The sequence below is a fragment of the Neofelis nebulosa genome, chromosome 3 (assembly GCF_028018385.1).
Source record: "Neofelis nebulosa isolate mNeoNeb1 chromosome 3, mNeoNeb1.pri, whole genome shotgun sequence".
NCBI classification, from domain to species: Eukaryota; Metazoa; Chordata; class Mammalia; order Carnivora; family Felidae; genus Neofelis; species Neofelis nebulosa.
Genome location: NC_080784.1, coordinates 81,826,251 through 81,851,323, shown reverse-complemented (window position 1 = coordinate 81,851,323; position 25,073 = coordinate 81,826,251). Strand labels below are relative to the sequence as shown.

The 25,073-nt window shown below is 37.7% G+C and overlaps 1 protein-coding gene across 10 annotated transcripts in view; it reads right to left on the bottom strand.

Annotated features, from left to right (window-relative positions):
• Positions 1-25,073, bottom strand: part of TTC29 (tetratricopeptide repeat domain 29) — a 668,675-nt gene that overhangs the window by 103,341 nt on the left and 540,261 nt on the right. For all 10 annotated transcript variants that reach the window (XM_058721224.1, XM_058721230.1, XM_058721227.1 and 7 more), the window contains one exon: positions 9,654-9,745. In XM_058721224.1, the coding sequence (XP_058577207.1) occupies positions 9,654-9,745 (92 nt within the window). The remainder of the gene's footprint in view (positions 1-9,653; positions 9,746-25,073) is intronic.

The window sequence follows — 25,073 nt, the reverse complement described above, 5'->3', positions numbered from 1 at the left end:
CCAAGTCGTTGAGTGTCTTAATTACCACTGCTTTTAACTCTTTTAATAAGTAAATTACTTATTTCCATTTCACTGAATTTTTTTCTGAGGTTTTATCATGCTCATTCATTTGGATCATAGTCCTCTAGAGGTTTTCTCAGTTTTCTTGAGACTCTGTTTCTATGTACTAGGTGAAACACTACCTCTCTCAGCCTTGAAGGACTGGCCTTGTATAGGAAATGAACCTTGTTGGTCAATGTTGTCCTAACTGAGGGAGATCTCAGTCAGCACCTAGTTTCAGACTTATTGGAAGCCAGACACTCAGGCAGCAGCTTTAGAGTACTCAAATATATATAGTCCTGTGGGGCTATCATTATAAACCCTGCTGGCCTTCAGACCAGATGGCCTGGAGGTGTTCCCTGGTAACAGTAGCAAAACTTGGGGCTTCAGGTAAGTGTATAAGCTCCTTTCCACGAGGCACCAGTGCCCTGTAGAAAGGCACAAAGGATGGAATGAACAAAGATGCCCCCACCTCCCCCATGTCTACATTCCCTGAGAGTACCTCTGTGGCCTCTAGGTAGGTGGCAAACTTGAAGTCTGCCCCTCAGCCTTAAGTTCCAGAACAAGTAAGTATGCCTCTTTCCCTGAAAGACTGGGAGTATGTTTCAGTCTTCTGTCTCTGTAGTGCTGTGGATGTTAGCCTGCCAAGAACCGTCTCTCTGTTACAGTGCCATGTGTTCCAGAAATGCAGGCCTCTCTCCTCTGGCTATCAGAGCCAGATGATTGGAGCATCTCCTATGTATGCTGTATGTGCCCAACAGTTTTAGCAAAGAAGCAGGAGAGCACAGGGCCAGGGCACACTTGCTGGAGCTATCAAGGTAGAGAGAGAGTGAAAAAATGGCACCTACCAGTGCCTCTGCTCCTGGAGAGAGTCCCATAGGCCTTTTCCCCTCTAGCATATGCTTTAAGATGAGCAAACTTCACATATAATCTATAAACTTTTCAGACTGCAACTTTTGTGCTGGTCCCTGGGGTAAGTAAGTTGCATTCAAGCTCTTTAAGAGAAGTACTCTAGTTCCCTATAGCTCTTTCGGTTTCCTGGATGTGAGCCTCATTGTTTTTCAAAGCCAGACATTTTGGGGGTTTGTCTCTCCATTGCCAGTCTCAGGGATTGGGGTGCCTAATGTGGGGCATGAACCCCTCATCCCTCAGGGAGAATTTGAAGATTTGTGAGATCACTCCTGATTGTGGGTCACCATGCTGTGGGTGGGGTTTTGGTGAGAATGCTTCTCAGCCTCTCCCACCAATCTAGATGTGGCCCTTTTGCCATTTTTGTAAAGGAGCTGTTCAGCTAGTTTTCAGGTCTTTTTCAGAGGGAATTATTCCATATGTAGCTATAGATTCAGTGTATCTATGGGGGGTGAGTTCAGGACCTTCATATGCCACCATATTGGATGCTCTCCCTCAAGTTGCCTTTAAACACCGACTAAAATTAAACATTTAGTCTACATGCTATTTTTCTATGATCTGTATGGAAATAAACACAGCAGCTCCGAGGAACAACTGCATCATTATCCCATAGTCTTTGATCTATACTAAATATTTAATAAAACTAGTCTTCAAATGTCAAAAAAGAGGGGTGAGTTATATGGTATATGAATTATATCTCAATAAAGCTGTTATATTTTTTAATAAAACCCGTAAAAAGTTTATAAAGGTAAATGGTAGTTTGTTCTTGCAAGTGTCCCTTAGCTGTGAAATCTTGGATGTCATTAAAGTGATCTATAGAAGTGTTACATATATACTGGCAAAATGTTTAAAATGACATATAGTTACTAACAGAGTGCTTAGAATAGACTAGGCCTTCATATATTTTTAAATAAAAGAATGGTTGAAAATTTGAGAAGGGAAACACCTGTGCAGTACTTATAAAAATTAAGTTTCCAGGTAACTTTCAAGAACATCAGTAATTGGATGTTTGGAGTCCATGACTGTCAATTCCTGTCTCCTGGATATTTCTGTAACATCAAGAACATCTTTTTATTTCAGTAATTTTGTTGAGAGACTATCAAATGCCCTAGAATGTGCTAGTTGATGGGGAATATGGTTCCTGCCCTTAAAGTGTTTCACTGTCAATTTGGAGAGATCAATATAAACATTTGTACATAGAATTAACTGTGATAGGTACTATGAACTGTCTACAGCAGTTTGAAACTTAAAGCACATTTATTTGAATATTTTTATAAGAGTAAGTCTAGTGTTTTGGGGTAAATCTAGTCTTAAAAGGGAGCAAAACAGATTTGGAGACAAATCCAGTGAACACAGTGGTGACCTCCAAGCATCTATATGAATTTGAAAAATTGTAATATGTATTATGTGAAACATCTTTGAATTTTGAACTGCATAAGATGTTTAGTGTGCTTTTAGATTCACAGGTCCTCCCATGTTTCTTTCTCCTTCAAACTTACATAGATCTTCAGCACAAGTTGGGAGTTGCTGCTGTTAACTGTCTCATATTTTCCTAAATGTTTCTTTCTCCGTAGCATCTAGAACTCTTGACCAATCTCTATTCTCTCACTTTCCCTGTATCTCTCATTTACCCAGATAGCTTACTGACATTGAGATTGTTGACTATCCAAAGTTGGCTGTTTCCAGAGTCCTGCCCCAGGCATTCATTTCCCCTCCATTAAAAGCTTACTATGGGCAATTTCATTTCCTACCACACCATGCCCTAACCCCTACATGCATATGTCTGGCAAATTATATTTCAAGCCCTAATTTTTCCACCCATATTTACAGCTGTCCAAGACCTACCAAGCATGCAAAGGAAGACAATTTCCTCCAAGTGATGTCATCTAATGATAAGGCTAATGGCAATTTTTCGAAAAACTGCTGCATAGTACGGTGGTATAAAGCATTCATAAGTAATTTAATGAGTTTTGTTTCAAAAATCATGTTACCCATAGAGATTATTTACTGTGTTTTCTAAATGTGACTCTAAATCCTTTTGGCTGTTTCTAGAGATCAAACCCACCTCTCAAACAATGATGTGATGCTATTTTGATGCTATTTTGAATGAAGATATATATATACACACACACATACACACTCAAAAGAATATACCACAAACTCAGAAAGCATTTCAAAAGAGTATAATTTAAATAGGTAGTGTCAGGATTATAGGTATCAACTTGCATAACCTCCTAAGATTTGATGAGGATAACGTTTATTTTCATAGGTAAGCTGTGGTGTGCTTGCAAAAATAAGTTGTATTGTTTCAAAGTCACAGTGTGTTATGGTAGCTATTAGAAAGATCCAGGCTTGAAACCCAGATTGGCCTCTGAGATGAGTAACTCTGATCACATCTGCATTCGTTCTCAGCTTCAGTTTCCTCAATTTTAAAACAGCCATAACTTGTTGCAGATGAAAAATTACATACATGTATAGCCTGAAACATGGTAGTGACTCAATAAATGACAGCCAGTATTATTATTACCTCAGTGAAATAGAAAGCTGTCATATCCACAGCTCTCTACCTGATACTGTCTACCACCAGCTGAGAAGAAAAGTCAATTTAGCTACGCATTACTTTTTGAAAATCTTCCATTTTGCAATGAATTAAATGCCACAAAGTCAACGTGCACTCTGCAAGACAGCACATAAGGTTCTGGTGTCTGGCTTTTAGGGGGCAGGGTCAAAGAATTAACACTTTTTTTTTTTTTTGGCTTCCTTGAGTGCCAGGTACTATCAGGCATTCTTTTTTTCCTTTCTTGTTGGCAAAAGAATGTTCTACATATCAGAAATAGGATGGAATTTCACATTCTTAAAGTTGTGGATATTGCTGTTTATGATTCTGTTCTCATTTTTTCATAACACAATCATGAATAATTTTCTTCCACATTTAGGCATAGCTCAATTCTCCAGAAAAATTATGAATTGTTTGAGGAATATTTCAAATTGAAGACATGGAGTAAGGCACCGTGAGAGGTGCATTTACTAATTTAAATATTTATTTTCTGGAACAACTAAAATGGTATTGAGAGAGCTGGAGAGTACAAAATTATTAATAAATAAAAAAGTACACTATTTAGAATTTTGAGCAAAACTTGTGGATTTCTAGGACTAAAAATGTTTTATCAAATTGATGCAAACTCTCCAAGCTCTTTCTTGGACTGTAATATTCAACAACAAAAAATTGATGAAATAAGAAAAAAAAATAGAGGCTTCTTTGCATATCACTTTAAAACCTCAGGGAAAAATTATTATTTTTATTTACTTAAAATGGACTCACTGGAGGTTATTTATGTTCATGTTCCTAAAAGCTGATGTATTTTTGATGGAAGTACATTTTGGATTAGGTTTGGCCTGCTGAGGATTGTTAAATCAACATACACAAACAAAAAACCAAGTTCGGCGAGCAAGAAATACAAAGTAGTATAAACAGAACTATTGCTGGGTGGGTGAGTCCAGTCGTTTCTCTCCCAAAGGAGTGACAGATTTCCCACACATCTAAAATTATCTGGAACTTGCTCTCAACAAATAATGCTAGAGAAAAATTCTTTCTGTTATAAATTATATGCTCCACTCAATGAATGCACAGTGCTACAGCCAGCAGAATTGTTACTCTAGCATCTGAAATATAAACATTATGTATTGCTTACAGGATTTCCAAATTTCAAAGGTAGCAATAGGTTTAGAAACCAGTCTTTCTTTGGAAGGGAAAGAATAAAATATTTTCTTATAGAAAAGCCACAGATAATTTGTATAAGTTAAAGGACAAGGTGAAAATGTTAGACAAATATTAATTCCAGTTTTCTATAGGCAGTGCACAGGTGCAACTTGAACAGCATATTATATGGTATAATCATTAAATTCATTCAACCAGACCTTAGAGAGTTAAAAACATATATTCTGAGGAACAGGACTCCTCGGTCCAAAGGATGAGAATGAAACAGTGCAGAATATTTGTGTATCAAGGTGATTCCAGTTTCCAACTGGGAAAACAGGACTGTTAACACCCACATCCCCTGACAACTGTCCAATTATGTATATCACACTTGGCCTACTGTTTGCAGTAGAAGTAATCAATAAAGGATGTGGTTGAGTGAACATAGATTTTGGTTGAACCAATGCATGAAAACTTAATCATTTACTCAGAGAGAAGAAATCAAATAGAGCAGAGATGAAACAGCCACTAAGGGGTTTGTTGATTGTGCCACCAAGTTTGTGGGCCACAGATGAAAGTAATAAGGCAAATGGAATCAGTGACAGGAGAAAATGTAAAAAGCTATTCTTAATTTCATGAATTAATAGAAATGTTTTGATGTATTTTTGGGGGGTCATTTTTAGGAAATTTCGCATCAAAGCCTGGATGTTCCATTTTAAAGAATATATGAAAATTACTAGGGCATGTCATTTCTCTCAAGCAAAAAGAAATTAATTTCCAGCTATAACAGAAAGGTAATTTTCACACTTGAAACTTTGTACTGATTGATTGAAAGATCTCCACTGTGGAAAGTTTCCTAGGAAATAATTTAACCCGAGTTTGCAAGAAAATTCACAACGAGTATGGAATAAACCCAGAGGTAGGCTAGTTGTGACCAATATGTCTTGAATAATTCTCATTTTTGTGATTTTCTTCCCCCTAGATTCTTTTCAAAAGTCACCCTGATTATTTGGAGAGTGTGGCATTTCAGTAAAATGAGTTATTTCAGTAAATGAGGCAAAAAAAATGCCGTAAAGAAAATTGAGGAATTTTGCTCTCTGTATTTACTCAAATTGTCTGTGTAATAATAATATTTACTTGGTAATTTCTCAACTCATTCTCTCTTTGTTTTATGGACCATAATTCTGGCTTTTATAGCTGTGTCATACACAATTGTTATCATTTTAGAATATCAACCCCCCCTTTTCTTCTAGTATTACAAGTGTTGGGGGGGGAATGCATTGTAATGCTTATTTTTTGTTTTGCCCCTTAACCCCCTGTGCAATTAATATTATTCAGAACTACAGCAAAAATAACACATCCTGTTCACTATTAAAACCTTCATCAATAACTCTAATGGCATGGCTGGGTCCAGCATTACCAAATGGACAATTCTGTATTACCAAGTCCTTAGTCTTGAGGGAACATGGTGTGTTTTTCAATCGAAGGCTCAGAATAAATTCTTATAAGCATTTTAGAAGCTTCTAGCCTTAAAGATTATTCACCTTTCATGCACGCTCAGCTGATAGCCTTAGACATACACTTACGCTAGTCATGGCTATCCTCTTCCATTTCCTTAAGAGATAAAATATATTTATAGAGATAGGGCTACCATTAGTGAAACTTGTGCAATTATACAGGTTCGGAAAAAGATTTAGAGAAGATGCGAAGCTCATATGCAGCTTGATTTATTTTTCTGCCACCACTACCATAATTTCCCCTATTTTGGTTGTTCTTCATTTCTTGCATGTTGCTGCTAATCTGAGGGCAGTTTGTGACTATGAAAGAGATAGATGTGTGTGTGTGTGTGTGTGTGTGTGTGTGTGTATCAAAGAACACTGAGCCCTTAAAGAGAATTTTTTTTAAATGACCACAATATCTGTATCAATGCATTTTTAGTAATCAGTGGACTTGATGTAATAAGGCTTCTTAGATATCTAGGATATGCTGTCCACCTGAAGAGGACTTTTGTTTTTGAAACATCTGTCTCTTTCTTGAGTTATTTTACATAAATGGTAAAAGAATATGCTGAGGCTTCTACTCCCCTGAGCGCCACTCCATAACTACCAGCAATATGGCAAAATGGCAGATGTGGATTGGAAAACTTACAGTGTCCCTGCAGTACTTCTTCCCTACGGCCCCAGAAGAAGCATCTCCTGTGCTCTTTTGTGTATTGCATAACATGATAAAACTAGGAACCCATGTCTACCATAGAAATCATCGATGGCTTCATTGTTACTTAGTAGTAGATGGGAATTTTTATAAGTGGAATTTGTTTCATTTGGTATGAAAGTGAGGTGGGGATCAATCTTCCTGCCTATTGTATGCTTGCCCCAAGGCAGGTTCTTAGACTGTTAGACTGTTGGAATAGAATTGTCCCCATTCCTACAAAAACACACCCTACTTTATGGGCTATCAAAATAGCTGTATCCTGTTCCGCATCTAAACCCCATATAACACTTAAGCAGCCAAATTAAAACATTAAATTGTCTGTCTGTTGTTGTTGTTGCCATTGTTTACCAGATAATTGTTCAACTCTCCCCTTTGCTTTTACTGTATGGACCAGGAATTCAAATCGTTGACCAGAGACTAAAATATTCCAAGCAAGGTGTCTGTTTTTTACAGGTGAGAATTATTTTAAGGTAACCTCATGTATCCAGAAGTTTAAAAAATAAAGACTATCAGTAACCAAAGGACAACATTTATGACATAGGAAGTACTCAATATCTGTTTATAAAAGGAAATGTTTTCCCCTGGAGTTTTATCTTTTTAGTTATGTTGGAACACATGTCATTTTATAAGAATTATTTTATAAACATGTTAAGGGATGCATTTATTTAACTGTACAGGCTTAGACCAGGTCTGCTACTACAAAGCAAGACAAAAACTTCAGCCATTTTCTACTGATTCTGGGCAGTATTAACAGCAGAGTCAAGTAGAGAAAAACCTTGGATTGAGAGTAACTTGTTCCGTGAGTGTTCCACAGGACGAGCAAACATTTCTAATAAATTTTAACTTGATAAATGAGTTATGTCTTGCAATATGAGTAGTACCTGATGCTGGATATCACATGATTACAACTGAGGCATTGGTTCTTGAAATTCACTTTGATATACAAGTGGTTTGGATTACAAGCATGTCTCCAGAATGAATAATGTTTGCAAACCAAGCATAATTTTTATTGTAATTTTAATAATCAAAATGAACTGCACCAAATGGCACAGAGTTGGTGTGTTACAAAGAGACATTAAACTGAAAACTTATAAATGTCTTCTTTGTGTTCAAACCCCTACTTTTTTCCAGGTGTTATGTGGAAAGTAAAAATTTAAGGGATAGTTGGGTTAGTTTTCCATGGACTAGTTACTGATCTCTACTTGGAAGAACCACAACACTCATGGGTTGCTTGCTTTACTCATGGCTGGCCCTGCTTTCCTAGAGTAAATATCCTTATTTTCCTTATAAATATGTCTGTATCTTTAACCATTTATGCAGTAATGACTGTATTGCCTTTTATTTGGTATTTTGTACTATACGTTTCATTTCATTGGCATTGGTATTTTAATATTCAATTAACTTATTTAATAATTAATGATTACTATATTGGCAATGGTAATTATATAATGAAGATGTACTTTTAGTTCATTAGGCATTTAATCTTAAATTTTTTTTTTTTACATTTATTCATTTTTGAGAGACAGAGAGAGACAGAGCATAAGTGGGGGAGGGGCAGAGAGAGAGGGAGACACAGAATCTGAAGCAGGCTCCAGGCTCTGAGCTATCAGTGCAGAGCCTGATGTGGGGCTCAAACTCACAAACTGCGAGATCATGACCTGAGCCGAAGTTGGACACTCAACCGACTAAGCCACCCAGGCGCCCCAGGCATTTAATCTTTTAAATGCCTTTTAAAAAAAATGTTTATTTTAAGAAAGAGAGAGAGAGAGAGAGGAGAGAGGAGGGAGAATGCCTGTGTAAGCAGGGGAGGGGCGGGGGGGGGAGAGAATCCCAAGCAGGCTGTCAGCACAGAGCCCGACATGGTGCTTGATCCTGTGAACTGTGAGATCATTACCTAAGCCAATTGGACACTCAACCAACTGAGCCACCCAGGCACCCCTTAAATGCCTCTTAAATAACAATTTTATCTTTTAAAACACTACCTTGTATGTGTTTGCAGCTGAAATATAGAAATTAGAACTTGACACAATCTATATCTCTTCTTTTTCTTCTTCGTCTTACTGCTACTACTACCATTATTAAAAAGCTAGACATTGGGTATAAGATCACATATCCAAAACCACGGTCTTAATTTTAATAACTGTTCTTATTCTTATTCTATCTTGAATTAAATCATAATGTTAGAACATAGTGCAATAATTAAATGGAGTACACAACAATAACAATAAAATGAGTGAAGGGTAAATCATGTGGTTTCCATGGAAAAATTTGTATCAGAAGTTGTTCAGGTGTACTTTTATTAAATTTTCTGTTTTAAATGAGATATTGGGAATATTGTTTTTGCATTCTGGTGTTTACCCGGATATGGATGCTCAAAGACAGATGTCTTAATGGAAGAAGCAAGATTGAAACATAAATGAAAACTTTCCTCAAAGAAGAGATCTCGAAAGGTTAGGGTGAGCCAAGTTACTGAAGCGTACTATATATTTCTGCGTTCTCTGCTTTTTTGACCTGTGAGATGTGACCTGATTTTTCCCTTTCATTCAAGGTCGTCACTAAACTCACAGAAAATCAAAAATAAAATAGTACAAAGGAGGAATAGACAAAGGAGAGTTTAGGTGCATATTTTAAGATACCACATTGGTTTAAAATAACTTACGATGAAAGGGTCACTTAAGAAGGGCACTGCTTAAAATTTAAGCAGGCAGTAATGGAAAGCGACAGACCTCAAACAATTTAAGTCTTTCACAGCTGAGTGAATTCACAGTGACAGCAAGACAAGGATGTGCTAACTTACCTCTGCAGGACCTTGGCTATTGCTTCATAGGCTCTCCCCAGGCTGAGATCATCTTCCAGGTCTATGGAGATTTTACTGTAAGTGTTAAGGACCTATCAGGAAAAGAAATACGTATTAAACATACAGCATGGCCAGATTCACTGATGTTTTCATTTCATAACAGAAAAGATTAAAATTAATAGCTGTTTTTAATGTCTCCATAAAATATTTTTTTGTGTATTAAAAATTCATGTTGGTTTGGTTTATTTTTATCCATAGTATAACTTGTTTCACAGCAAACTCTTTAAGCCATGACAGTGAGGTCTTACTTTTATAAAAATAATTCTTTTCCTGCACAATCCAAAATTTTCCAATTTATATAACTTAGGTGTGAATAAATAATTGAATGGTTTACAACATTATTTTAAAATATGGTACTATTATCTAAGGTAATGTAAGGCAGATTACAATATTCTACTGTGGTAGCTTAACTATCACGTTCTTTCTATAAATAGCGGTTTTGTAAAGTGTGAATTTAGGTGCTAAGCAATTTCTAAATCCATCATTTTATTAGATGCATATCTCACAGTTTGTACATGTAGTCAGTATACACTAAAAATATTTCTTAAATATGTACTTCATTACCAACAATCTCTTCAATAATCAAAATATTATGGCTGCCATAGCCAAACATATGATCTTAATTTAATTTAACACTGACATCAACTTTATGGTATAATTTTCCTTTTTATTCTTTTTCTCTCAATGACCAGAAGGAGGAAAATATGTAAAACAAAATTCCTATTCTTTCTTCTTCCTTCATTGTTACTTGACCTAACCTATTACACACATGAGGACACAGGAAATCTCCAAAGACCTCTATGGAAATCCTTTTTGCACATTTTCTAAGACAGAATTAGTGAAAGTCATTTGACAGCATTTGGAGAGAGAGGCAGGGTGAGGGAGGACATAAATACGTGCTTTATGCTACTGCCCGAATTAGGCAGCTTTGAAGATTTAAGTATTAGAGGCAGTGTTGACATTTGACTTTATTTCTTAAAGTTAACATTTGGGAAATAATTTCAACGAGGCCATTACGATACCGCATAACATTTGTTTGTGTGTGTGTGTGTGTGTGTGTGTGTGTGTGTGTGTGTGTGTGGTTTGCAAGTGACTGCTTGATATAACACTGACATTAAAACTTACTGATACATATTGACCCAGTGTTTTAAACCTACAAAGTTAAAATTTTTGATTCTTATTTTTAAGCTTCTTAATATGCTTTGTATAAACCCAAGAATATTATTTCCACTTTGTCTTGCATACCGGACAATACCTACATTAAATCTGATACGATTTGACATAGACCTTTCTGAGTTAAGGGGCAGAACTCATGAATTTTGTAAATTTATAAGAGATCTTATTGAATCCAAATACCAAAATATTTAGGAAGAGACCTTCTAGTGTCTTTTTTTGGTTGATATATTTTTATATATGACATTTTAGAACTTTACGATTGAATATTATTAGATTTCTTGCCAAAAACAACTTGTTTATTCACCAAATATCGTTACTGTGTACCAGGTGCTATGTTAGACCTTAAGAAATCTTAGAAGGGAACATGCTTGCAGCTCTGAAGGCGTTTACAGTCTTATGGCACAGAAGTTTGGGTTGATACGCTGTGTAAATTAGCAACGACTGAAGGCAGGGTTCCCCAGGGCTTACACCATGCTTCTACTGCACACTCTCCCATGCCCCTGGTCACCTGGAGCAGCACAGTAAGTCCCACAGGCGCCCATTACCTTGAGGATGTGACTCTACCCTCTGGATAGGAGGGTAGGTGTTCAAGAAATGATAGGCAAATATTTCAGTGCTGGTGACACTTTAATTTGTGGCTTGAGAGAGTTCATACATCAGCTCAAACACTTTACCTAAAAACAGGAAACACATAGGCAGTAGGAAGCACATAGTTCACTATTGCCCCAGTAGGGAAACAATGAATGACATGAAGTCCAAACTGAAGACCTAGAATGTGCCATAGAGGAGCCCATCTAAATCAGGCAGGACCTCTGCTCCTCAGGAATGTGAACTCTAGGGGGAGACAGTAAATGCAGACAGGTGGGTGGATGGCAAGAACACAAGGCAAAACTCAGCACATTGGGGAATTATATAGTTAAATCTAAGGGGTATAGGAAGGACATTGTTAAAATAAAGAGGAAAAACTCATAAAAGTGGAAAAATAACATGAGATTAAATATTGTGCTGAAAATAAAGACGTTTTATATTGATCTTCTGGTAAGCTACGTTACCTGCTTTTTAATTAACGTAGGCAAGGTATAATTTACAAGTGAATAAACATTAATCAATTCAAATCCCTAGGCAAATAGTGGAGTCTTTTTTTTTTTTTTTACAAAGAATAATACTTCAATACTTCAAGTGAGAAAATACAGTGTGCAAATCTGAGAGATCAACTGTACTTGGTTGAATTTCCCTTTGGCACACAATATGCTGGAAATGAATCCAGATTAAGTTCTATCATCACAAATCGAAGAGGAGAGAATAAAGACTCTCAGATGCAAACTCTTTTGATGAACTGAAAATTCATTATGTATCTTTAAACTTTATTCACAATGAACTTAATCAACCTTTGTCAAAAGACAAAGGAAACATGATTAAGCACACTACTAGATAAATTTCAATGAACACCAAACTGTGTAGGATTACAAGGTTGTCAAAGTTAGAAAAATCAGTTCATATACCACACAAAAATCGAGCACTACATAGGTACCTAAATGGTTCCAATAATTTCAGTGAATAATGGAGATGAAGCTTTGAAAACTATTTCATTTCAAGTTTTAAAGGCAACGGGTCTCATCTTCCCACTAGAATAAAATTGATTTACTTGAAAAGGCATTTTCAAATAAAATCCCAGGTTCTTAAAATGAGATAATTTGTATTGGTCACCTAAAAACAAAACTAGTAGAATACTTAGCATAAAAAATGAGAATGTGCAAAAGAATCATGCTGGCAATATGCTACAAATTCTTTGAAGAATTGTTACTGTAAGATAAAATTTTAAGGGTCACTAATTTCTCTTGCTGCAATATCCTTCGAGGTAACACTGGACTTAAGTCAAGATTGTCACCTGTCAACAAAGTGAATGGGAGACAGTGAGAGAGAGGCAGAGAGAGAGAGAGAGAGAGAGAGAGAGAGAGAGAGAGATTGAGAAAAAAGCATAGAAAAGTAGCCTTGTCCTCCCAGATTATAAGAATATATTTTGTGCCTGAGCTTTGGTACTTTTCAGGGCAGATACATAAGAAGTCATTATTAGGTCTATTAATATCAAACGCCCAATTGTTCTATATAACCTTTAAATGTTTAGGATTTCCAGTTATGAGGGTGCTTGGAACAAAAGAAAATGATCTATTTTATATTGACCCCCACTTCTTGTCTTCTTCTATTTTCTCATTCCACATCTCTCTATAATTCCTCTTTTACAGTCCCCTTATCTTAGACAACATTAAAACAGAAAGAACTTCCAGCAATAATGGCCCTTATATTTGTTTTCACAGCCAAAGCCTGCTTTAAACCACACTCCTGGCCTAACTCTCCCAAATTAGATGGAATCATCTCCCTGCTCTTTGGCCCAGCCAGCTGTTAAAAGAAAACACTGTTCCAGTTAATTTGTTTTAAAACCTTTATATATTTTTAAATGAGTGTAGATTCACATGCAATTATAAGAAATAATACAGAGCACTCTCATATATCCTTCACCATCTTTCCCCAGTGGCAACATCTCACATAACTACAGTACGGTCTCACACCAGGAAATTGATGTTGATAAAATTCATCCACTTTCTTCAGATTTCACAAGTTTTACTTGCACTCCCGTGTATGTGTGTGTGTGTGTGTGTGTGTGTGTGTGTGTGTGTGTGTGTGTTTGCATGTGGGTGTTAATTTTAGGCTATTTTATCACATGCATCTATCCATGTAATAAACACCACTATAGCTAAGATACAGAAAAGTTCTGTTGCTACGATGATCCTTCACGTTACCCTTTCATTTTTAGTATGTTTGCTGCTTGGAAGAGAAAAGAGAAGTGGAGAAAGAATTATTTTTTTCTTTTTTGGTTGGGTAAAAGAGATACCTGAAAAGGTAACTCCCTCTCATTATCGCTTTCCTCATAATGCTCAACCTTCAGAACCAATGTATTATGCCTTAGGAAAAATTCTGAAATAACTTGGCATCTGATCTGTTCCCTTTTGGCACACCTCCCTTAACCTTGTGTGTATTTTACCAGGGAAATTTCCTCAGCTAAGTGACAGAAGGACAGTAGTTGATTAAACTAGTTCATACTTAGGCGTGAATGACTGCCAGAAGAAGTTGTAGTTTTTTTTTCAAAAATTTTTTTAATGTTTATTTATTTTACAGAGCGGGGGGTAAGGTTAGAGAGAGAGAGACAGAGTGTGAGTGGGGGAGGGGAGAGAGAAAGCTGGGGAGGGGCAGAGAGAGAGGGAGACAGAATCTGAAGCAGGAGCCATGCTGTGAGCTGTCAGCACAGAGCCTAACAGGGGGCTCAAACTCACACCATAAGATCATGACCTGAGCTGAAGTTGGATGCTGAACCAACTGAGCTACCCAGGTGCCCCAAAGTTGTAGTTTTAAAAAGAGGATGCTTGGGGCGCCTGGGTGGCTCAGTCGGTTAAGCGACCGACTTCAGCTCAGGTCAGATCTCACAGTTCGTGAGTTCAAGCCCCGCGTCGGGCTCTGTGCTGACAGCTCGGAGCCTGGAGCCTGCTTCGGATTCTGTGTCTCCCTCTGTCTCTGCCCCTCCCCTGTTCATGCTCTGTCTTAAAAATAAATTAAAAACATTAAAAAAATATATATATATATATATAAAAAGAGGATGCTTGCTAGCCCCAAGTCACTTCTTCTGAGTGGAGTTTTATGTGGTCTAACGAAGTGAAATGAAACAATTCAGATAGTGTGTGGCAGGATAATTGGGGACAAAGGTTATAAAACGAAAAAGAAAGGCCAGTCTTCTATTGAAATTCAGCCTTATGATATGATCCCTTAAGCAGGTACTGATTTTTGTAACCTCTTTTTTGGGGTCTACTTCTATACCTCAGGTTTTCTAGAAGCCTCACACACTTGCCCACAATCTCTTTATCAAAGTAGTATGGAAGAAATGAAAAAAAGGTAGAGGGAAATGTGCAGCAGCAGATGTGAAAATCAGGTGTTCCTAAGTCATTGATACCTGAAAAGGTAACTCCCTCTCATTATCGCTTTCCTCATAATGCTCAACCTTCAGAACCAATGTATTATGCGAAGTAATCTTCTAGTACCTTCCATCAGATCATTAGATGTGACTGCAAGATAAAACGATATATATATTTTTTATCTACATAGGGTATATTACATATCTACATGTGTAATATAGATATATCCTTGCTCTTAAAGACCTTACTAAGGCAATAAGACTTATAGACATTGATATTTTATAGTGCTGTAAGTCTGTATAAAGGGCTAAAAATCTAGTTCAAAGACATTAATTCATTAAACAAATACTGAGTGTCTTCCATGGGTCAAGTCTTGTTTTAGGTGCTAGGCATACAGCAACAAATAATACAAAATCCCTGCCCCCGTGCAGTCTATACTGCATCTAGTAGATGGGGCAAAAATCTGTAATAAAATAAATAAATGAGTGAATTTCAGATAGTGTAGGAGCAATGAAGAACTGGGAAAGGCTTCCTTTAGGAAGAGAAATTCAATCTGCATTTTAAGGGAATGATGGGATTGGGTCAGTGGGGAGGAGGGCAGCTTGAACAAAGGTTTGGGGAAGAGAATGAGTGATACAATGAGGAAAAAGCTTTACCAGAGTACACAGAAGTAACAATGTCCAATAAAAAGTCTGCTTTAAGGCTCATGCATAGAATGTTTTGTCTGATAACATGGACTAAATAATCATAGTTTTAATTGATGGTATGAAGTGATAAACTTTCAAGTTGCAATTTATCTTTTTGATTACAAAGGAGAAATCTGATTGTTGCTTTGAAGGTAAGGTGTGTTATTCACTTTCATTCTTTATTCTACATGCACATAAATGTAGTCTTTTGCAAGACTTTTTTTATTCATAGTTTTTGTCTTTCTGTTTTCTAGGCTGCTCAATGTGTTTGGTTAAAATACGTCACATCCAAGATGCTGCAGGTCCTGCCTTGCTTCCTATTATGCAAGTTTTCAAAAAAATTAATGCATAGTTGTTCCTGTGTCTAGGGAAAGGAGAGGAAATATTCTTCTTTTCTCCCTCTGGCATAGCACTGAGCATGCACCACTCAAACTAATAGAGATCAGCGACATGAAGTTAAAATGGGCCCCCATGCTCTGGTTGGTGACCCGTTGTTACTGTAGGAAAACAACTCATGGAAACCACCACATAAAGTAAGTTCTAACATCTAGCCCATTTGAGATGGAAATTTTGTAATTTTGCAAAAGTTTCAAGGAGCTATAATCCTTTTACTTCACATTTTTGGTATTTTTTTTCTATATACATTTCTTTTTTCACTTACCAACCGCCCCAACTGCTCTCTTCCTTAGTTAATTCAATATTTGAAATCAGTAGGGACTCCTCCTCGGAGGGCATAGACTAGGCTTTGGAGGAGCCTTATGGGATAATTAATCAAATCTCCCTCTGGGTGTTCACATTTTCTTCAAATAGCATAGGCTCTCAAGTCACACAGGTCTACTACTGAGCTGATTGACATGTGTCAAGTCACTTAGTCTCTCTGAGCCTATTTCCTCAGGTATAAAATGGAAATGAATAAAGTCTACCTTGAAGGGATGTTATAAAGTTCCAATAAGATGAGGTATTAATAATAATACCTACTAAAGATTTGAATAAAGCAACTGTTTAATTTCCCCAAATACTTATCTTACTTACCTAAAGTGGTTTTCAAATGGGGGTGATTTTACCCCCTAGGGGATATTTGGCGGTGTGTGGAGATATGTGATGTAGTCGTAATTGGGAAGGTTGCTACTGTCATCTAGTGAGAAGAAGCCAAGGATACTGCTAGATACCCTGCAAGTGCACACGGAAGCCGCCCCCTACCCCCGCCCCAACGAAGAATTATGCAGCCAAAATGTGAACAGTGATGATGTTAAGGAATCCTGATTTAGCCTTCACCTCAACCATTCTCATGATTGGAAACCATCCCCTTGTGAAGCTGGCCACTCTGTCATTGAAGAGGTAAGTGAGACAACTATTGGTTAAGTTCAGCAAAATCTGTAACTTCTACCTGCTCATGATGGTTGTGTTTTGTGAGACAACACAAAATAAGCCCATCCCTCTTCCATGTGATGTTGCTGAAAGACAGCTATTTGCCCTCTTAAAAGCCTCCAAACATATAGAGTCGTCCAGGAGACTCTGAAATGAATGAGAATGTAACCCCCACAGTTTAGCCACATTTGAACGTTTCCTTCTTAGTTTTGTCTGAGTTCTAGAAGAGTTTAAATAAACCCACCTGGACCAAAAAGTTCTGTGAAACAGCAAAGAGCCATCCATCAGGTTTGTTTGTAGAGAAGTTATGGTCTATTACCTAGGGTGGATTTGTTACCTCTTCTCCTTGCCCACTATAAAAAGACAGTACAGCTAATATTTTCTTATACATCTCCTACACAAACCCAAAATTGTGCCATTTCATAACAAAAGTTTGGCTCTGTGCTCAACAGAGTGCACTACTTTGAGGAGAAAAAGGCAATGACGCAGGTTTACTCTTGTGCAATAAGAAATATAGAAATAAAAAATCAAGTTTGCCATTTTGAGCTTGAAATCAACGTCAAATCTTATCGGAAATACATTTATTCTGATTTCTGGCAATCTAACCCCCTTTAGCCATTTCACAGTTGGTGAGCAGAAAGGATGTTTCTGCCTCATTTACAGTGTCTGAACATGATTCAGACAATCAACTGCAACATTAGTCAAAGAAATCAGTGGCTAATGAATTCTGACAAGCACTGCAGTAACAGGCTGAGGACCAGACTGGACCATAACAACATTCAGAGTACTTTACTGGAGCCAGCAATCAGAGATGGCAAAAGACGGTTAAAAATGGGGGTAAACAGAACAGGTCTCATATCACTTAAAGGCTCTTACACATTTTTTTGCAAAGTCATAGTATCTGACATGTAGTAGATACAGTAATCCTTTCCTACAAATATGTTATATTGAATGAACACTGAGGACAAGGACAAGTGAGTCGGCATCTCTGTAAACTATAACACATAAAAGTGGTTAAATATTTTGCATTCTGCTGACACTATATTCTTAAGTTAGGAACAGTCTAGCCTTACTATTTATACTGACCATTTAGAGTATGTACTCTCTCTTCCTTAAATGCATTACTCATGATTTAGAGTAACTGTCACACATGGTTTACATTGCCCAACACGCAATATGAAGGCTACATGGTCTAGCGCAGAAAGGACTGAATGTTAAAAGGTATGAGTTCTAGTTTCTCTTCTGTCATTAGCTCAGTGTGTGACTTTGGACAGGTCACTTGGTTACCTTGAGCATCAGTATCTAAGTCTGGAAGATAATGGGGTGGGACCAAACGATCTAAAATTCTCTCTTCCAACAAACTGAGGGTTGATGGGGGTTGGGAGGGAGGGGAGGGTGGGTGATGAGCATTGAGGAGGGCACCTTTTGGGATGAGCACTGGGTGTTGTATGGAAACCAATTTGACAGTAAATTTCATATATTAAATAAAATAAAATAAAATAAAATAAAATAAAATAAAATTCTCTCTTCCAAAAATATTAATTGGAGTTCAGAACTCTAAATTGATATATTTAGTAATTTAAGATAGGCTCTGATTGTTTTCAAATATTTATCCTTGGCTTTAAAATCCCTGATAAATTATACTCTGGTTTCTCTTCAGATCGCATAAATCTTTCGCCTTTTAAAATCCCTGATAAATTTATTTAATTTTATTTTTAAAAAATTTTTTAAAAGAAACAAAATGATGAGTCCTTTCATTCAATTGAAATGTTACAGCAAGGAGAGCTGAATCTATAATGTTTGGGATTCATATTAAATAGCCATTGTCATAAATGCAATAATCAGCACTCTTCAAAAATAGCCAATTATTTTACCACCTAAAATTTTAAAGACTTATGAAAATTCAAGGTTATCGTTAAGTTATGTAAACTAAATTAGAATTCTTAGTTAATCTCTCACATGCTAGGAGTTCACATTGCATTTTCAAATGCTTGGTTCTGGCTCAGGTCATTGCTTGCAGTTCATGAGTTCAAGCCCTGTACTGGGCTCTGTGCTGGCAGCGCAGAACCTGCATGGGATTCTCTCTCTCCCTCTCTCTCTACCTCCCCCCGCCCCGGCTCATGCACATGTTCTCTCTCTCTTTCTCAAAATAAACAAACTTTAAAATAAAATAAAATAATAAAAAATAAAAATTTTCTGAATCATAAATTGGAACATATTGTTCAAAACTGCCATTTCTTTAAAAAAATTTTTTTAATGCTTATGTTTTGAGAGAGAGACTGAGTGTGAGTGGGGGAGGGGCAGAGAGAGAGAGGGAGACACAGAATCCGAAGCAGGCTCTAGGCTCTGAGCTGTCAGAACAGAGCCTGGGTGGGGCTAGAACTCATGAACTGAGAGGTCATGATCTGAGCCAAAGTTGGACGCTTAATCAACTAAGCCACCCAGGCACCCCAACACTGCCATTTCTAAATCAGTCATTATAGTTTAGTACTATTTTAATGAGAGACATATTTATGAAGAATTTTAATTCCAATTCTCAACTATTTTCTATGATGTAAATCAGAAAGCATAAAAATATTTATCCTGTGCAACCCAATCATAATGTGAGTTATATTTATAGCTCCTTCAAAAAAAATTTTCCCTGCCCTCAATTTCTTGCTAGGAAAATCCACTAGAGGCTTTGTTTCATATTTTGCCAGAGGGCCCTTGAAGAAAGGCAGTCCAGAAATCTACGAGGTGGCCGGACATAAAAAGTTCTACTTAGTGGAAGACTATAGTGATTAGTTAGCTCCATCTTAGGAAATGCAGACCCACTGAGCAGCTGGTAATGGCAGAAGTGAGGAGGTGCTCCAAGATAAATGAACATCAAGAGAGTGGTTGGATTATGTCAATAGAGCGAATCCAACTGACCGCTGCTGCTAAGGGGATAATAAGAAAACTCAGCCCCTTTTGACCTGAGTCCTCTGGTTCCCAAGAATCTTTCAGTCTATGAACTGCAACTGTCTGCTGATCCCAAGTATTCATGAGATAGGATGCATGTACCTATCATGAATCTTTACAATCACTTCCCTTACTTGAGGTAATCTGAATGACTCTCTTTCTTGTACCTGCAAAATAAAACTGAGAAACACCGCGAGATAAAAGGGCTCTCTTGAGCTAATGTGGCAAATGAATAACTTCAAGGTCTTCCCCTGTCCATGTTTACCAGTGAGAGACAGTACATGTTGATTCTTTCCATGGCAACCCACCAACAAAAACAGATTCTATAAAATGATTCGAGTTTTCATTTGCAGAAAAGATTTTGAATGAAAAAAATGTTTTTTTTAAACTAGGTTATTCTCAAACTCCACTTGTTATGTTTATATGAGGATGAAAAGGGATTGTGACAAATGATTCCATTATACCTACGATAACATTACCAGTAATTTCAGTTGTCTGTTATTTATGGAGACTAAAGATAGTGGTGGCAAACTGAATCAAATGAAGTGCCACTCAAATCTAATCTGACCACACACATATTGTCACTCACTTTGTCAGTGCAGAGATGTCAACATTTATGTCTTGCTGGAATGTGTGGGACTCTGGGAACCTCACTCCAGCCACATAGACCTTTCACTATCAGGAATGAGCCCAGTGCTGTCCACCTCCACGTCCCTCTGCCTGCATTGCTCTTTCTTACTTCACTCCTGACTCTTCCACTCCCTGGACACACACACCACTTTCTTGTGCTATTCCAGCACTCACCACAGCATCATATGTATCTACTTATTAATATTTGTCTCCTTTGGGGCGCCTGGGTGGCTCAGTCGGTTAAGCGTCCGACTTCAGCTCAGGTCATGATCTCATGGTTCGTGAGTTTGAGCCCTGCGTTGGGCTCTGTGCTGACAGCTCAGAGCCTGGAGCCTACTTCCGATTCTGTGTCTCCCTCTCTCTCTCTGCTCCTCCTCTGCTCACACGCTGTCTCTCTCTCAAAAATAAATAAAGATTAAAAAAAATTTTTTTAATTATAAAAACATATTTGTCTGTCTCCAGTTAGGTCCTAAGTACCACGAGAACAGGAACCATACCTGTTTTGCTCTCCATTATACCCCTAGCTCCTACTTTTATGTTAATGTTGAATACTGCTGAATGAATACGGAAGAGCCCTTGGAAAGTACTAGTGGTGAAGTACCTGCAGAAACATATATAATGAGCTTCTATATTATATAATACCCCTATAATTATATTAGTAATGTATTTATAATTATATATTGTCTTCATAAGAACATTACACATAGCTATTTGCCTTAAAGAAAAATAAGCTATTATAAATTATTATATAACATATACATTACACATAATATACATTACAGTTTATCACATATTATATATTACATTATATTTTCTATGTTTTGCATTGAATATCATTCAATAAAGGAAAAAACTATGGCACACTATAACTATGGTAAATGGAAAGTACGGGAACTTTTTCAGTTAACAGCCAGGCCTGGAGAGAATTCAAGTATCAGCAAACAGGCCAAATTCTTAAAAGGCAGGCTTAAATGACATTTCAAAATGATGTAAGAACCCCCTACTAAATGTGTGCTTGTTTCATCTAATCATATTCCCAAATGAGTAAGTTTCCATTACGAACCCATTATGCTCGGTGAGGACAAGCAGATCCGAGGCTGAGATTGTTAGATTAGTCATGGTATCTTGAGTAATAATTCTTCCTATCTGTGGAGGGAGTATAAAACTCTTTTTCTCTTTCTTTTAAAATCTAGACTGATGAGAGACATATATAGTTACTATCTTCCCAAGTAACAAGCTAAGACAGACAGGTAAGCAGTGAAAAGTCACTAGCTTAGTGACAAACCAAGTTCCTCAGCTTCCCCTGAAGGGGTGACGTACCAACCTTCTTCCATTGGACCACTTGGAGCATAATGGTTTCTGGCTCCACAGGAAAGGATCAAAGTGTGTTCTATATTATCCAGAAGGTTTTAATAAACACTAATACTGTGAAAATTTCTATATTTCTGCATGAACCAATTCCCACTCGGAGATTTGTCTTTCCCCCGAAGGTAGGGCCATCATCTATTCATAATCTCTCTTACTAGATTTCTTCCTCATTGAAGGCAAGATTCAATAAAATTTCATTCTGCTTCCCCTTTCTCAGAAATCCATGAAAGCCTTGAAAAACATTTTGAGCATATTCTCTCCGTGCAATTTGATATCCTTTCCACCACAGGCCATTATTCTGGTAAACTCAGTAAACCCTAATTTAGATCCACGGTGTAATGCTTTCAGATCAAGCTGGGTGAACACGTTTCTTTAAAATAAAACATGGTAGGAAAGTCTTTCTCTGAATGCTTGCTCACAGAGGAAGCTTCATCTATTTCCCTTTCGCCGTGATGGAAGAGGCAAGAAAACAATTTATGAGTCATTTCCATTCTGACAGATGCGGCCATGACTGGAAAGGCGATGCCTGCCAAGAGCTTTTATCAAGTAGGTTATAACAACTAGTAATAAGTGTAAATAATAAATGGTTGGAATCTTCGGGGAAACAGTGGCAATACGAAACGATTTTTGGTACTTCTGATGGGGCTCTGCCACTCTTGGAATTCCCTGCCTTCCCAGTAGAGTTTTGGCCTGACAATAAACAACAGTTTAGTACTTTATCTAATCCCAGCCAGGAGGTGAGTTCAACAGCAAGCTTTTGCAGATGTTCACATCCAATAATCTATCCATAATTGATGAAACAGGGAGGTCAGATGTAATGGCTGCTACTATTCCAGCAACAAATAAATGGTTATTGACAAAACAAGCCAGTGTGGCGCAGAGCGCTGAGCAGTGACAGGCATGCGGCGGTGCTGGGCAGAGGCGGGGAGGGCTACTGGATTCCTCAGCCAGCCGTGTGGCAGGAGGGCCACAATGACACATAAGCAGATGGAGGTGACTTGGAGAGGAAAAGGGAGGTTGCTGAAGTACAAAAAAAAGACGAAGACAGGCAGAGGCAGAGAAGAAAATGATGAGTGAGCCCTGGGCAAGGCTGGGGACCCGGGTGAGTACAAATGTGCGAACAGTTCAGAAATGCCTTTGAATGTGTGCACTGTGATCCAGATGTCTGGTTGCTTTTATCACCAGTGTGTCTTCACTCATAGAGCTGGCTGTCAAACTGTGCAGCCTAGGTGACTCTAACACCAAAGTGTCTGCATGGGATGCTTTGCTGCCCAGACCCTCCCTCCCACTGAGGGACATCCATCGATATTCCATTTAGCACTGCAGATACCGTCTTTTCCCTATGTTTTAAAAAAAATCTATGAAAATCATGTATGTAATTTTAACAATATTTTCAGATAAGCCAAAGATGCAAGATTGTGAAGCTAGAAAATTTCCCAAGACTGGGACTAATCCTGAAATACATGCTGCTTAAAATCAAATTTACTGCAAAGGCATGTGAGTGCAAGGCAAAGTTTTCTTTAATAATAAAAAACAAACACTGCACTCTATTCACCTCAACCTAAGCAAAGAGTATAATAAATGCATTAATCGAGTATACTTTTATTGACTGAATAAAATTCAAGATATTTAAACATAAATAGCTGAAATCCTACATTTCTATTCCAGTGCTAAAAAATAATGTTTTACACAGTTTACTATGTAATATTATAAGATGAAGAATGGTAGAATGAAATGGTAGTTATTATTGCTATAGGTAGTCATAAAGAGGCTTGGGACAGAGATGTTTTAAATATTAATATTCCTAAAATCACTTAAATCAATTTAACACTCTTTAGTGGTTTATTTAGAAGCATGATTTATTTTATATTTTGCAACCAATGCCTTTGATCAGCTCTGAAATAACATATGAGCTGAAAATAAAGTGGCAAAACAAATTGCTGCTAGCATTCTTATAGTAAGCTTTAGGTTTTATACGATAAACTAGAAAATTACCATTATATTTGGCATTTTCAAATTATTTATCAATATTTCGAAATGGAGAATTATAGAGCCCAGAAGCAATGGTGGAGATCATTTCCATAATAACTTGCTAGTTGCTCTGCTTCCTGGGCCCTGCCATTCTCCACGCTGGTGTCCCCCCATCTAGCAACTGTGACCTGCCCCAGTCCCCAGTCCCCAGTCCCCAGGGCCATTTCTGTCCCTATTCTATCAGGGCAGAAGCTTGCCATCATATCAGTCTGCCACAGATCATATTCTTATTTGATCTCTATTAAGGTGACCAGGCTTTTTCCATGTGCCTTGACATGTGTCCCAGACCCTGGAGCAGCATCCCCATCTTGTTCTTCTTACCTAAATCTCTGTCTTGGTGCTGGTTGGGTCCCTATTTACTACAAAGCTGAAGACCTACCTTGTGGCCTCAGTATGCTCTCGTCAGGAGTGCCACTCCTAAGTCTCAGTCCCTGTGGCTTGGTGCTTGTCCCTTGCCAATGGCAGTCACTACCACTTATGGAGCAAAAGCTATATATGTGGAGTGTTTCATATTCATGGTACGTTTAATTTTCACAGAGCCCTCTGAGATAAATATCAATATTCCCATTGTACAAATGAGGTAAATTAAGTGTAGAGAGGTTGAGGAACTTGCTCTGGTACACACAGTCCTAGGGTTGGAGAAGAAGAAGAGATTTGAACTGGGTTTATTGGACTTTGTCTCCTGCTCATTTTGTTCTTGTGCACTGTGATATGCTTGCTGCTGGTTACCCTTGAGCATGACTTTGCAGATCTAGACCCTCAGTTACAGCTTACTACCTGCTGGCACCCTTCCCAGAATTCTCCACTCACCTACAGGGTACCCAGTGCAGCCCAATGTCTGACATTCTACATGTTAACCTCATGTTTACCTGGTTACGGCTTTATCTATTACCAGCTGCTGTTTTTTCATCCTATGAACTAATTATAATAGCTAATAATTGTTAATACTGAGTATTTATTATTTCTTTCCCCTGACTGCAGTGACTGCCCCCCTTTGACTCAGAAGAAAACCTGCCTCACTTTATAATGGCCCATAAGGCCTTCCACGACCCCACCCCTAATCCTCTGACTTTGGTTCCCATTACTCTGCTTCCCTTTTGCTTCTCCTTGGCTTCACTGGCCCCAAGCCTCCAGGGCTTAGGCTTGGTGTCTTGGAGTTTTGGCCTTGACCTTTCCCTCTGCTTGGAATGAACTTCCAT